The 14,697-nt window shown below is 39.8% G+C and overlaps 1 protein-coding gene across 1 annotated transcript in view; it reads right to left on the bottom strand.

Moving 5' to 3' along the window:
* SORCS3 (sortilin related VPS10 domain containing receptor 3) overlaps window positions 1-14,697 on the bottom strand; it is a 632,023-nt gene that overhangs the window by 144,163 nt on the left and 473,163 nt on the right. Inside the window, exon 7 of the mRNA XM_053585949.1 lies at window positions 3,107-3,225. Coding sequence (XP_053441924.1) covers window positions 3,107-3,225 — 119 coding nt within the window. The remainder of the gene's footprint in view (window positions 1-3,106; window positions 3,226-14,697) is intronic.

Genomic DNA, 14,697 nt, shown 5'->3' with positions numbered 1-14,697 from the left:
TGTCCCCTTGGTGACTTCAATTTGGGGATTTAAAAATACTATCACACTCCTGAACACAGCCACAAATCTCTAACTTCCCACCTTGTACCTCCATGCAGGGATTAAGGACCCAGGCCCGACACCTCTGAGTCTAAGATCCCCTGGCTGTGTGGTCTTCTACCAAACTCTCCCTGGTTCAGAACTCAGTGAGGCCTTCCCAGTTCATCCTAAGTAAAACAGCAATATCTTCCTAGCCCCAACATTCACCATCCTGATTTATTTTTATCCATAGCATTTGTCAACATCTGATATATTTTGTAGGTAGGTAAACAGATGATAGTGAATGACAAATAGAAAGCAAATATTCACATAACACTGTTTCCAGACATTGTTTTCATGCTTTACAGATAGCATTAATAAATGTAATCCTACCAGCAACCCATGAAGTAGGTATTACAATTATCTTCTTTTTATAGTTGAGTCAAATGAGGCACAGATCAAGGTCATACAGCTAAGTATAGGAAGCCGCAATCTGAAAAACTTATGGCTATGGGGCTTTAAACCACATGTTCTTAATCATTTTACTTCATAGCTTTCATATCTATGCATACAGGAATATATATATGTCATATATGTATTTTTTCCTAGTCTCCTACTAGAATTACACACCACTAAGGCAGACACTTTGCTGTGTTCATTGTCTTAACCTCAGCACCTACAACAGGGAACCTTATGTATACCAAGCAATACATTAAACTGTATTGAATAATGGAACCTCATATCTCTTTCAAACAAAACAAAAATTGATGCTGATTAAAACAACTTCTGTTTGCTTCCAGCATAATAAAGAAAAGACATGTTTAAAGATAATTTCTCTTCAAACCCTTGACATCTGCTTGCAGAGTTCCAGAAAACTTCAAGTAACACAAGGAAAAATGAAAAAAAGTATGAATATTTTTATTTCTAAGTCATGTTTCCCCAAAACAATTCTGTGATGATCATTATATACAATATTGTCATTAAGGGAAGGGCAGTAAGATGGGTAAATTCATAAATTGCCTCTGTGCTTATACTTAAAACAAACAAACAACAACAACAAAAAAAAACCCTTAAATAGAGAGAGTGATAATAGCCTTGAGTGCTGACCACAACAATGGCAATGGAATTAAAGGAAACACTAGAGAAATCATTGTAAGTGATACCAGCAGAGGCTGTGGATTCATCTAATTTGGCAACGTAGACTGACTTTCAGGCCCCTATTTTGAGTGACCTATAGGGTTCTGCTACCAATTTTGTCAGGGTCAAGTGTGACGTGTTGATTGTTTTACCAGCATCCACAATGGGATGCTGAGATGGTGATTAGACATCCAGGTTAGCAGTAAGTGGTGGAGGTCTCAGCTCCCTGACTTGAGAGTTATCAAAACAGGAAGATGGTACAAAACCCTGGGACTGCTCAGAGAAAGAGCTTTGGCTATAAGAGAAGCAAGCCACAGGAGGAAATCTGGGGAGCACAAAGAGCAGTGACTAGCATTATATATTTTGCTGTGTATGTGTTCAATAAATCCTGTGTAGGAAAATGAGAGTGCCATTGACCTGCCACGACTTAGAAACACAATTCTGAGATTCTGGCCTCTAATCAAGCTGAGAAACAGAGATTTTTTTAAACCATAAAAGCTTCCTCTTTCAAGACAGTTCTGAGTGGCTACCTACTTTTCCTGTATCTTACTAGGCCTCAAACATCTATGCAACTAAGTTGTAGGAAGAATTGACTGCTGCACCCTCAATCTACCAATATAACAAGTAATTGCTGGGCACCCCTGATTTGCAAACACATTTTGTTAGGGCTGAGAGTGAGGGGTAAAATGTGCGCATAAAATATTGTCCCTACTCTCAGAAAGTGTAAAATGCAATTTGAAAAGAAGACAAATCTATTGAGATTTAATAATTAATGGCTCCTAATAGCTTGTGTGATAGAGTAATGGTCAGGAGTGTCCATCGGTGGCCAGCAGGTCACAAGCAGATTATTCAAGGCTTATCTGTTTTGCTTATCTGTGTTGGATATAGTGAAAAGTATGCAAGGACTTTATTTTTATTTATTTATTTGTTTGTTGCTCGTCAGCTTTGCTTAGTGTTTGTGTATTTAATGTGCAGACCAAGACAACTCTTATTTTTCCAATGTACATCAGAGAATAAAAAGGTTGGACATGCCTGAAAAGATGCAAGAGTTCAGAGGAGGGTGAGTAACCCTGAGGTTGGAAGTTCATGAAGGTCTGCTAGAGGAGATGGGATTGATCTGGGCTAAAGACCAGGGGTCAGAAGGTGAAGGTCATTCAGGTTTGCAGGTCTGAGCAAACTCAAGGTTTCAGAGTTCAATTTTCTTGTGGAAAGTAGTTTGCAAAACAACTGAGAATAGAAGGGTGGAAAGGCAGAATGGGGAAAATCAAAGTTGCAGTTCAATGCCAAGTGTGAGTTGTCAGGTGCACACCCTGTCAGCCTTTTCCTTCTCCTCATTTTTGCTTTATTTTGGACTTCCTTTCAGTACACAGTAAAGGTCACAAAACTCAAAACCCCAGAGAAGACTTCCCTTGCCTACTAAAAAATGTGGGTCCCTCCTAGTTTTCTCCTAAGAATTGGTTTTGGAGGTCAGGTATTTGGGACTTGGACATTTCAGGAGGTAGTCAGCACTGGAAAGAGAGAGAAAATGATTTCTAGGCTTCTCCAGAAAAGAAATTCTAGAGATGCTTAATTTATTGGTAATTCTCACTACCAAGTTAGAGAAATCACTTTGGACTAAAATAGAATGTGACTTGGATAAATTACTCAGACCCCACCCAAGACCTAGTCATTTCAAGACAGCTCTGGGGTCAGCAATGGCAATCCACCTGAAGGATTCAGGGGCCACTAAAGTCTTCTGTACAGGATCCTATAACAGGATGCTGCTCTATAGTATCTTCCCCTTTCAGCAGATGTCTGGGCTATCCCCAGGGGACTGGGTCCCCAAAGCAAAGAGCAGCATTCCAGCTGCACATCTTCACAACCTTGGGAGAGCCATCCTCATTTTCCAAACAGGCAGCCAACTTCACTTATGAGTTCTCCTTCCACTGTTAGCTGCACTTTCTGTACTCACCTGAATGAAGATATATTCATCCTGGACAACCAGAGAACTGATGTCAATGGAACGGGCAAAGGGCCCACTGCGAGTTGTCTCTGCGCATTCCTGGATCCTGCAGGTGAGGTAGTGAGCATCTGAAACGGGAGGGCAGAGTGATGCTTAGACACAGGGGACAGGGTGAGGGAGCTCTGGGTAGCACACAAGGCTATACTTTGTGGGCAATTAATGAAGGCATTTGAAACAACTGAGATTTCATAGTTTTGTACCCCCAAAATTATTACAATTATAAAAGAAAAAGATTATATCTACTTTAGGCAAGGGAAGGGGGGAAGAGTTAATTTTATATCAGAACTGGCAAAAGAGTAAATTGGCATAGTTTTATAAAAGAGCAAATCTGAAATATCTATCCGAAGTTTAAATGTGCATGTCTTGCATCAGTAATTCTAATTCAAGGGATGTTTTCTAGAGAAAGGCTCATATACTATTTCACAAAGCTCATATACTATTTCACAAAGCAAAAAAACACAAAGATGTTCATTGTGGCATTGTTGATAGCAGTGAAAAGTTAAAAACAGGTTAAATGTCCATGAATTAGGGAACTTTAAACAAACTAAGATACATACATGCGGCAGAGTACTCTGATGTACCTGAAACAATTAGGTCGTGATACATGCATCAGTGTGGTAATTTCTCCAAGTGCACTGTCCCATAACCTTTTAAAAATCATTGAGCATCATGTATAGTATGAGATTCCATTTGTTTTAATAAAAACTTGTCTTTATAAATAAATAGATAGGTTTGTGTCATAATAGGAAAATACATTTTAAAAGACAAAGACACATATAAAAAATTAGCTATGATCACTTTGGGAATAGAAGTGGACTTAGGACCTAGAATTGGAGTGAGGCCTTTCTTTTTTTTTTATTATACACATCTTTATTATTTTGACAAGAATGCATTCACTTATTACTTACACAAAATTTGTAAAACTTGTGTAATTACTTATAAAATCTTCCAAAGATATCAATAGCTGAACATTTTTCTCTGTCCTTAACCCAAAAAATTTATGACAGTAGTTGTCACTCAATGGGAAATCTTTGGCTGTAAAAGGCATTCTCACTGCTTTCAGAATCCAAGAAAAGACAGTCCTTTCTATTTTTTTGCCCTTTAAAAAAACTACAGGTGGGCAGCACCTATGACTCAAAGGAGTAGGGCGCTGGCCCCATATGCCAGAGGTGGTGGGTTCAAACCCAGCCCAGGCCAAAAACTGCAAAAAAAAAAAAAAACTACAGGTGAGTCTCCATGAAGAAACTATTGCAAAAATTTGCTTTAAAAAATGGTTACTATTCTTTTAATGGAATTTAAAAATAACTGGTCAAAATGGAAAGTAGGGATCACTTTAAAATTAAAAGTGAAGAAATTTTTATTACCTAAAACCACACGTTTTATTAGATATATCTATCTATGCAATTATTACCTTATATGTATATAAGAGGTCAGAGACTATGGAACAGAAGTAATAGAAGAGATAAATAAAGGAAAATGTTTATAAAAATTGAGTTTAGAATAAAGGTATTTTAAATTATCTTTATTCACCTTTTTAAATCGATTGATGGATTAGGTAAGTATTTCTTGTGAGCATACTATGCTACATGTTGGGTATTAACAATACAGCAAAGAATGAGACAGAGATTGTTAATTTTACAAGATCTGCTGTCTAGGAAGGGGCTTATTCATATTACATGAACCTATTACCCATATTAACTTATGAAATGTATCCTAATTTAACAAGGAAACGTATTTTGAAGGAAAATGATTCATAATGTGCCCTGCATTCCTACTTCTCAAATGTACATATTTGAGTGATGTCCACTTGCTTTGATAACTGTAATCTAATTATGTTTAATATTGATTTCCTTCTATTAGCAACCTGATCTCCTCTGCCAAGCAGCAAAGCCCCTAAACTTTTCTTTCTTCTGCAACTCATAAAATCCAGTCCATTACTAATCCTTAAGTGAAGAGAGTCTCTTCTCTTCTTTCTACTGGCCATGCCACTTGCCTGAGACACTTCCTTGTCATCTGTATTCCTGCTGCACTAATTTCACAACTAGGGGCCACGTGGATGATGCACTGGAAACAGGACAGATCTGAGACAAGGAGCCAGGGTCATCTCTAAAACCTGAGTTAATACCTCCCTGCATCAAAACCACCAGCAGCATGAAGTGCCTTGGGGCAGAACCTAAATATCTCTCTATGGCAGAATAGAAGGTCTTTTACAACTATTCTAATACACTCAAATGCCTACGTAGCCACACAAGTCATGCACAGGAGCAAAATGAGCTGGAGCAAGATGATAAATGGAGGCGGGCCCAAGGTCTGAAGGTTGAGAACCGCAGAGGAGCAGTGGGGCCCATAATCAAAGGGCAGACTCTCACCCCTTTGAAGGGGGCACTGCTTCTGTGTTCAGTTCAGCAAACACATGCAGGGATAAGACATTCTGAGTTTCTATGGAGGGCCCAATGACCCAATTTTTTTTTAATGTAAAAACTTCCTGAGTTTTTAAGATTGACAACTAATTTAAATTTAAAATATGATGCAGGCCAAACACCTTGAGGCCAAACAAAACAAGCCTACATTCTAAATCAGAGCCACTCCTTACCTCTGCTCTATAATTTGGCCACAGCCTAACTTGGCAGGAAAGGAACATCCCTATCCCTTCTCATCCCCATTCCCTGACCCTATAGGGAGACCAGCTTGCCCAGCACTCTCTAAGCACCGCCTGCCTGTCCCTTCCTCTCTGTCTTTGTTCACAGAGAAAGCTGAGAGTGGCCTGGTTTTCCACTTCTGGCTGAGAGGAGAGAGGAAGGAAGGCAGCGAGCCCAGGCTGGGCTCTGGAGCATGCTGTCTGCCCACTGGGGATGCTCTTGGACCCGCACTGTCTTAGTAACGTGCTCCTAGAATAAAGCACCAACACACGGTGCAAAGCTTCAGTAAATACATGCAAAGAAACCACAGGTGTTGACATGACAACCTGCTTCCTTCCTACCAGCCTCTGTCACAGAAAGCTCCCTGCCCTGGTAATCAAAGGTGCTCACGGGGGAGACTCCTGCTTATCCCCACGCACTGGCTCATTTTCCCTGGCCATTTACTATTCACTCTCTCATTTGGGCACTTTGAAAAAGCAAACTAAAACAAAACAATGAAGTGTATTCAAGGCCACCTCAAACAAAATCAAAACCCACCTAACCTTGGCCGGTGGCAGGAAGATGTTGTGCCAAACTCATTCTGCTTCTTGGCTCTCTCCCTGCTTGCCACTGCCCAGTACAGAACGAGAAGTCCAATTTAAGAAGAAGGTAGCGCTAAAATGAGTTTTTGAGAATCACTTATAATTTGGGGGACTCGCAGTCTTTAGCTGGACTCAATGCTTTTATTTTTTTAAACATGAAGATATGGTGAGTGATACAGTGCTCTCTGCCTGGTAAGAACCCCACGTACAGAGCCCAAGGAAATTAAACTATCAGGTTATCAGGCAGGTCTGGCAGCCAAGCAGAAGTGCCTGAAGATCGTGGGGGAACTGTGGCTGTCAAGGGCAGGCAGGGCATGCCGTTCGGGTCAAACCTCACATTTGTAAATGGTCTTAGATTTGAACTATGTATGTTACTTCCAAGTGATGCTGAATACAGTCGTAGAAATTCTGTGATGAAACTCACAAAGATATTTGTCATACAAATTGAAATCTCAAAGTAAGATCCCAACAATTGTGGTGTTTTTACTTGCTTTTTTTTTTTGAGACAAAGTCTCACTCTGTGCCCTGAGTAGGGTGCTGTGTCATCCTAGCTCATAGCAACCTCAAACTCTTGGGCTCAGGTGATCCCCTTGCCTCAGCCTCCCAAGTAGCTGGGACAACAGGCACTCATCATTTATTTGCTTTCTAATAACTCTAGATGCCAGCTGAAATGGAAGTGGTACAGATCTCCTTAGCACACTGTGGTGTCTGAAAGCAAGGACTCAGAAGCTACTAGAAAGTGCTGGATTTATAATATGTGTGGATGGATCTTGTCCAAGGAACAGCGCAAGAGCACAGCTTTCCATCTGCAAAATGCTGACAACTGGTGTGTGCCTCTGAAGAATGGCATCAGGATTAAATAAGATTATGCGTGAAAAATGCTTAGCACATTGTGGATACATTTTACAAGATCAATCAATGTCAGCTATGTTTTAATTATGAAAAGAGAGGGAAAAAGATTTAGCTCTCTCATACATTTATAGTAGGTAACATTCTGTTTTATTACAGAGAATCAAGAGGCTGTGATGTCACAGGTCTTATAGCAAACTCATATTCTGAATTTATCACTGTTTACTTTCCTGAAGTGTTACAGGTGTTCAGATCAAGAAGAAAGTGTATCTGAGCTAGAAAAACCAAGGAGGGCATCCAGGAGGAGGCAGCCCTTAGTTTAGCCTGAATGGGAAGTGTGCTACATGAGAAGGGGATTCTTGAAAAAGGGAGTGAAAACTGTTATGTGGACTTTCACACAGGCAAAACACACTACATAATTCCATGTGAATGGATTGCCTCTGATTGATCCTTGTCCTTAAACTTCTATCATCCACCCTTCCCTTCAAAAACATCCTCTAATGAAAAACTAGAAAGTCTAGATGGTACGAAGATCTCATTTGGCTATCCCTGTGGAAAAACCACAGTTTGTTCCCTAAATGGTTAATCCTCATGATTAACACTTTTCTAAGTGTGAAATGCTTTCCTAATGTATTTCTCATTGTTCCACTTATAAAAACTAAAAGTTAAAGACCTTGTTCCCTGCATCATGACTAAAGGATTCTGCCTGGTAACTCTGGAAATACATGGCTCTATTTATGACCAGCTCTATTGCTGGCAGGACCTTTAGGAACAGAGGGAACATCTCTCAAATGGAGCAAGCCTCCATGTTTTCCTACCCTGCAGAGGTTGGACCAAGGACCTCATATGAGAGGTTGCTTGGGCTCGGGTGAGAAGGGCTGCCTCACACAGAGTGGTTCATTCATTTCTAAATGGGTCAAGGTATATACAGAAGCTGCAGGTTTAAGACATTCCCTGGGGGCAGTGCCTGTGGCTCAGTTGGTAAAGCGCCGGCCCCATATACTGAGGGTGGCGGGTTCAAACCCGGCCCCGGCCAAACTGCAACAAAAAAATAGCCGGGTGTTGTGGTGGGCGCCTGTAGTCCCAGCTACTCAGGAGGCTGAGGCAAGAGAATCGCTTAAGCCCAGGAGTTGGAGGTTGCTGTGAGCTGTGTGATGCCACAGCACTCTACTGAGGGCCATAAAGTGAAACTCTGTCTCTACAAAAAAAAAAAAAAAAAAGACACTCCCTGGGTTCTAGGAAGCAGAGAATGTAAGACAGGTTCTTGCCCTCAGAAGATTACAAGTCCAATGGAAGCCTCGGTAATACTAGTTGAACTGAATTTTTCCAACACCCTAAGGAGTTACAATTATTATCATCCCCCATGTGATAGATGAGGAAATTTAGACACAGATGATTAAATAATTTGGGAGAGACAGGACTTCACAACTGAATGTGCCTTGGGGTCCATGCATATAGAGGATGCTTAGAGAATCGGGGGATGTGGACAGAGAAACTAAAACAATCTGACACCCTTAGCCTTCTGTTTTTGCTAAGGGGCTGCATTTCCACCAGGAGTTTGTAAGGCTCATGGTGACGGCCTCTGACTTTCTCATTTCAGCAAGGTAAGTATCTCATCTATGTCAAAAAATTTCACCAGGAAGTCCAGTTTTGGGTTCTTCCCAATCTTTCCAAAAGAGCCCCCTTCTTCCTGGCAGGAATACAATCTTACCATCCCTTTCTCTCTTTAGGCTGACTTTATAAAGCCTCCGTAATGCTAGTTGAACTGAATCGAGTTACATTAAAAGCCTATACATTTTGTTATTCTCAATTATATGGTATCTTGTGATTATGTTTTGCCTTTGCCTCCTGCCACCTCAGAGGAAAATAACAAACAATTTTTTTTTTTTTTTGTTCAACTCCCATCCATTTGGGTAATACATCTATTGTGAGAAATTGAAAAAGTGAATTAAAATTGTGAACAAAAGCAAATTCAGCTCTTCAGGCCTTCTCTCACAGGAATACCCAGGAGCTGTTTACCTTAAATAAAATTAAGTCTCAAATGAAAGCAAGTAAAAACAAGCAGATTCAAGGTAACTCTGAAAAGTTATTTAGCCTCCATATGCCTCCTTTTTCTTGACTAAAGAGTAGACGTAGTGCAAACAAAGGAAGTGATATTGCTACAAATGCCTAATACACGCACAGCAATCACAACATAACAGGTACTAAAGACCAAAAAAATCAACAAACAAAAGAAATAGCTTCCATTCTTTCTACTGAACTTAGGAATAAGAGCTTTTGTGAAACATCTGCTCTCCAGCATTCCCCACCTTCTTATCTGCACAGGAGGCTATCTATCTAGAGGCATAGACGGTTAGAAATCATGAGTGATGTTGAATAGCTTAGCAATCCTGCCATCATTCAGGATTCTTCCCTCTTCACCTTCCAAATAAACTGACCCTCAATATGCTGACTAGATGCTGATGATGACAACGATGACGGTGACAATGATGGCGAGAATATCCTCACTTCGTGTTGGGTGGTATTCTAAGAACTATATGCATTCACTGATTTAATTCTTCCAACAACCTAAAGAGTTACAATTATTATCATCCTCCATGTGACAGATGAGGAAATTTAGACACAGACGATTAAGTAATTTGGGTAAGTTCCAAAGCTCTAGGAAGTGACAGAGCTGGAATTTGAACCCAGGTGATTTGACATATTTTAACCAGTATGTATTTGAAACATGGAAAGAAAATCAGGCTGAGAATTAGACCATAATCCACATTCTGACCCAGTACCTGTCCCTGGCTATCTATGTGATCTTGGGCAAGTTGTTTTATATATATATGTGTGTGTGTGTATATGCGTGTGCGCATGCCTTATGAAATGTGATAATGTGTACAGTTTGAAAATCTCTTATATGTTCTCAGTATGTATATGTCCCTATACAAAGTGGGTTTCAGCGTGCCAGCTTTAGCTAAACAGAAGGCAAGCAAAATGCTGTCCCATTGCCTTCACCCCTGCTATGGCCTCATCTTGACTTCTGAGTTCATAAAGAGCTGCTGGAGCTCTGAGATAATACAATTTGAAAATCAACAAACTAATCAATAATTCAAGATCCTTTATGTATCTAGGGCAGTGATTGTCAACCAGTGTGCCGTAGCACAAGGATCTTATGTGTGCTGTGAAAATTTTTAAAGATTAAATTATTTTCAAAAAAGGTTCAAAGCACAGTAAGTATATATATTTTTTACCTTTTTACTTAATCAGTAGAATTTAACTGTACCATGGAAGTTTAACTATAGGTTCAAGTGTGCCATAAGATAAAAATGGTACAAAAACGTTGGTCTAGAGCTGTGGTTCTCAACCTGTGGGTCGCGACCCCTTTGTAACACTGAAAATACATCACGGCATTAGGAAAATTGAGAACCACTGGTCTGGAGCATGCAGTTTAGTCTGAAGAGATAATAGTGTCACCTTACATGTCATGTTACTTTGATTACTTATGCCTGCCTGGAATGTTCCATTAAGAAGTATTAGACTTGGTGATCAGAACCCTCCCAGACCTCCGGAAGAGCTGCCCTGTGACCTGCAATTGGCACCCTCCCAGACCTCTGTAAGAGTTGCTCCTGCCCAGACAGCGGCAAGACCTGCGCCAGGACCCGCTACCCCACCCACCAGGTCTCCCCATGTCCTAAATAGGAACTCTGGGAGACCACAACCCTGCATCCTCCCTGCCTCCACACCGGCCCACTAGTCTGGCCAGGGACTCTGGTAGCCATGTGCTCTCTGGAGCCCTCCCTGCCTCTGCATGGAGACCTTCTCCTGGCCAAAGACTTCTGGAGCCTTAGGCCCTCTGTGCCAAACTCACTGGGTGCCAGACACTCCCAGAACTGTGTGCACCACCCCCCACCCTGTTGCTGGATCTGGGTGTGACACACTTGGGAGCTGCTCCCACAACCAGAACACCCTGGCTGGGGCAGCCCCAGAGGAGCTACACAGGGTCACTCCCAACAAAGATCCAGCAACAATAGAGTGATCCTGCTGGGGTCTAATCTTGGAGAGACACCTCCCTAACTCTGAGGACGACCACAGGCAACAGTGAAAAACAATCATGAGGCAAAATCAACAGAAAAACTCTGGCAATATGAATAATCAGAGTAGATCAACTCCCCCAAGGAACAATGGGGGAGACACAGTACAAGATCCCATGCACAAACAAATAGTTGAGATGTCAGAAATCAAATTCAGAATTTGGATAGCAAATAAGATCGAATTAGAATTCCAAGCAGTAACCCAAAAGATGTCTCAACAATTCAACGAATTCAAAGACCAAATGACCAAAGATTTTGACACATTGAGACAAGAAGTTGCAGCTCTCAAAGATCTGAGAAACACAGTAGAATTCCTCCGTAACAGAATGGAGTAAGCAGAAGAAAGGATTTCTGACATTGAAGACAAAGCTTTCAAAAACTCCCAAACTCTCAAAGAGGAAGAGAAATGGAGTGCAAAAACAGATCACTCTCTCAGAGAGCTCTGTGATAATTTGAAGAAAACAAATATTTGTCTTATAGGGATACCCAAAAGCGATAAAGTGGCTTCACAAGGCACAGAGTCTCTTCTCCATGAGATTATGAAAGAGAACTTTCGAGACATGCCAAGAGATTTGTAAATTCAGATAGCAGACAGTTTCAGAACACCAGCACAACTCAACCCGAATAAGACATCCCCCAGACAAATCATAATCAATTTCACTAAAGTTAATATGAAGGAGAAAATTCTGAAAGCAGCCAAATGAAAGAAAACCATTACCTACAAGGGGAAGAATATTAGAATAACTGCAGATCTCTCTGCTGAAACCTTTCAAGCTAGAAGAGCATGGTCATTGACTTTTAATCTCCTAAAACAAAATAACTTTCTACCCAGGATCTTGTACCCAGCTAAACTGAGTTTCATTTATGACGGAGAAAATAAATACTTCAATGACATTCACATGTTGAAGAAATTTGCCATAACTAAACCAGCTATCCAGGATATTCTCAGACCTATCCTCCATAAAGACCAGCATAATCCTCCACCACAAAAGTAAACCCACCCAGAAACTTTTGATCAAATTCCAACTTCCACAGTTGCAAAAGGATTAAAAAGGTCCACCGGACTCTCAAAAGGGTTATCAATATTCTCAATTAATGTGAATGGTTTAAATTGTCTTCTAAAGAGGCACAGGTTGCAGCCAAAAACTCAAGCCAGATATCTGTTGCATACAAGAATCTCATCTTACATTAAAAGACAAATATAGACTCAAGGTGAAGGGATGGTCATCTATACTCTAAATGGAAAACAGAAAAAAGCGGGCACTACAATCCTATTTGTAGATGCAATAAGCTTTAAACCAAACAAAATAAGGAAGGATAAGGATGGACACTTCATATTTGTTAAAGTGAATACTCAATATGATGAGATTTCAATTATTAATATTTATGCACCCAACCAGAACACACCTCAATTTATAAGAAACGCTAACAGACATGAGCAACTTGATTTCCTCCAGTTCCATAGTAGTTGGAGATTTTTAACACCTCTTTAGCAGTGCTGGATAGATCCTCCAAAAAGAAACTAAGCAAAGAAATCTTAGATTTAAACTTAACCATTCAACTTAACAGATATCTACAGAACATTTCATCCCAACAAAACTGAATACACATTCTTCTCATCAGCCCATGGAACATACTCCAAAATCGACCACATCCTAGGCCACCAATCTAACCTCAGCAAATTTAAAAAAGTAGAAATTATTCCTTGCATCTTCTCAGACCATCATGGAATAAAAGTTGAACTCAATAACAACAGGAATCTGCATACCCATACAAAAACATGGAAGCTAAATAACCTTATGCTGAAGGATAGATGGGTTATAGACAAGATTAAGAAGAAAATCACCAAATTTTTGGAACAACACAACAATGAAGACACGAATTATCAGAACCTCTGGGATACTACAAAGGCATTCCTAAGAGGGAAATTTATAGCACTGCAAGCCTTCCTCAAGAAAACAGAAAGAGAGGAAGTCAATAACTTAATGGAACATCTCAAGCAACTGGAGAAAGAAGAACACTTCAACCCCAAACGCAGCAGAAGAAAACAACCAAAATCAGAGCAGAATTAAATGAAATTGAAAACAAAAGAATTATACAACAGATCAATAAATCCAAAAGTTGGTTTTTGGAAAAGGTCAATAAAATAGATAAACCTTTGGCCAACCTAAACAGGAAAAAAAAGAGTAAAACCTCTAATTTCATCAATCAGAAATGGTAAAGATGAAATAACAACAGACCCCTCAGAAATTCAAAAAACACTTAACGAATATTACAAGAAACTTTACTCTCAGAAATATGAAAGTCTGATAGAAATCGAACAATACTTGGAAGTACGCCACCTACCAAGACTTAGCCAGAACGAAGTGGAAATGTTGAACAGGCCTATAACAAGTTCTGAAATAGCATCAACTATAAAAAATCTTCCTAAAAAGAAAAGCCCTGGACCAGATGGCTTTACGTCAGAATTCTACCAAACCTTTAAAGAAGAACTAGTACCTATATTACTGAACCTCTTCCAAAATATAGAAAAAGAAGGAATACTACCTAACACATTCTATAAAGCAAACATCACCTTGATCCCTAAACCAGGGAAAGACCCAACAAGAAAAGAAAGTTATAGACCAATATCACTACTGAATATTGATGCAAAAATACTCAATAAGATCCTAACAAAAAGAATCCATGAACACATCAAAAAAATTATACACCATGACTAAGTGGGATTTATCCCAGGCTCTCAAGGCTGGTTCAATATTCAATATATGTAAATCTATAAATGTAATTCAGCACATAAACAAACTAAAAAATAAAGACCACATGATTCTCTCAATTGATGCAGAAAAAGTTTTGATAATATCCAGCATCTCTTCATGATCAGAACACTTAAGAACATTGGTATAGAAGGGACATTTCTTAAACTAATAGAGGTCATCTACAGCAAACCCACAGCCAATATTGTATTGAATGGAGTTACATTGAAACCATTTCCACTTAGATCAGGAACCAGGCAAGGTTGCCCATTGTCTCCATTACTCTTTAACATTGCAATGGAAGTGTTATCCATTGCAATTAGGGAAGAAAAGGCAATCAAGGGTATCAACATAGGGTCAGAAGAGATCAAACTTTCACTCTTCGCAGATGATATGATCGTATATCTGGAAAACACTAGGGATTCTACTACAAAACTTTTAGAAGTGATCAAGGAATACAGCAATGTCTCAGGCTGCAAAATCAACACCCATAAATCTGTAGCCTTTATATATACCAACAATAGCCAAGCCGAAAAAACAGCCAAGGACTCTATTCCTTTCACAGTAGTGCCAAAGAAGATGAAGTATTTTGGAGTTTACCCAACAAAGGATGTGAAAGATCTCTATAAAGAGAACTAT

Source organism: Nycticebus coucang, chromosome 3, assembly GCF_027406575.1.
Source record: "Nycticebus coucang isolate mNycCou1 chromosome 3, mNycCou1.pri, whole genome shotgun sequence".
Classification (NCBI taxonomy): domain Eukaryota; kingdom Metazoa; phylum Chordata; class Mammalia; order Primates; family Lorisidae; genus Nycticebus; species Nycticebus coucang.
The sequence above is the reverse complement of the archived record's forward strand: the minus strand, read 5'-3'. Positions and strand labels throughout refer to the sequence as shown.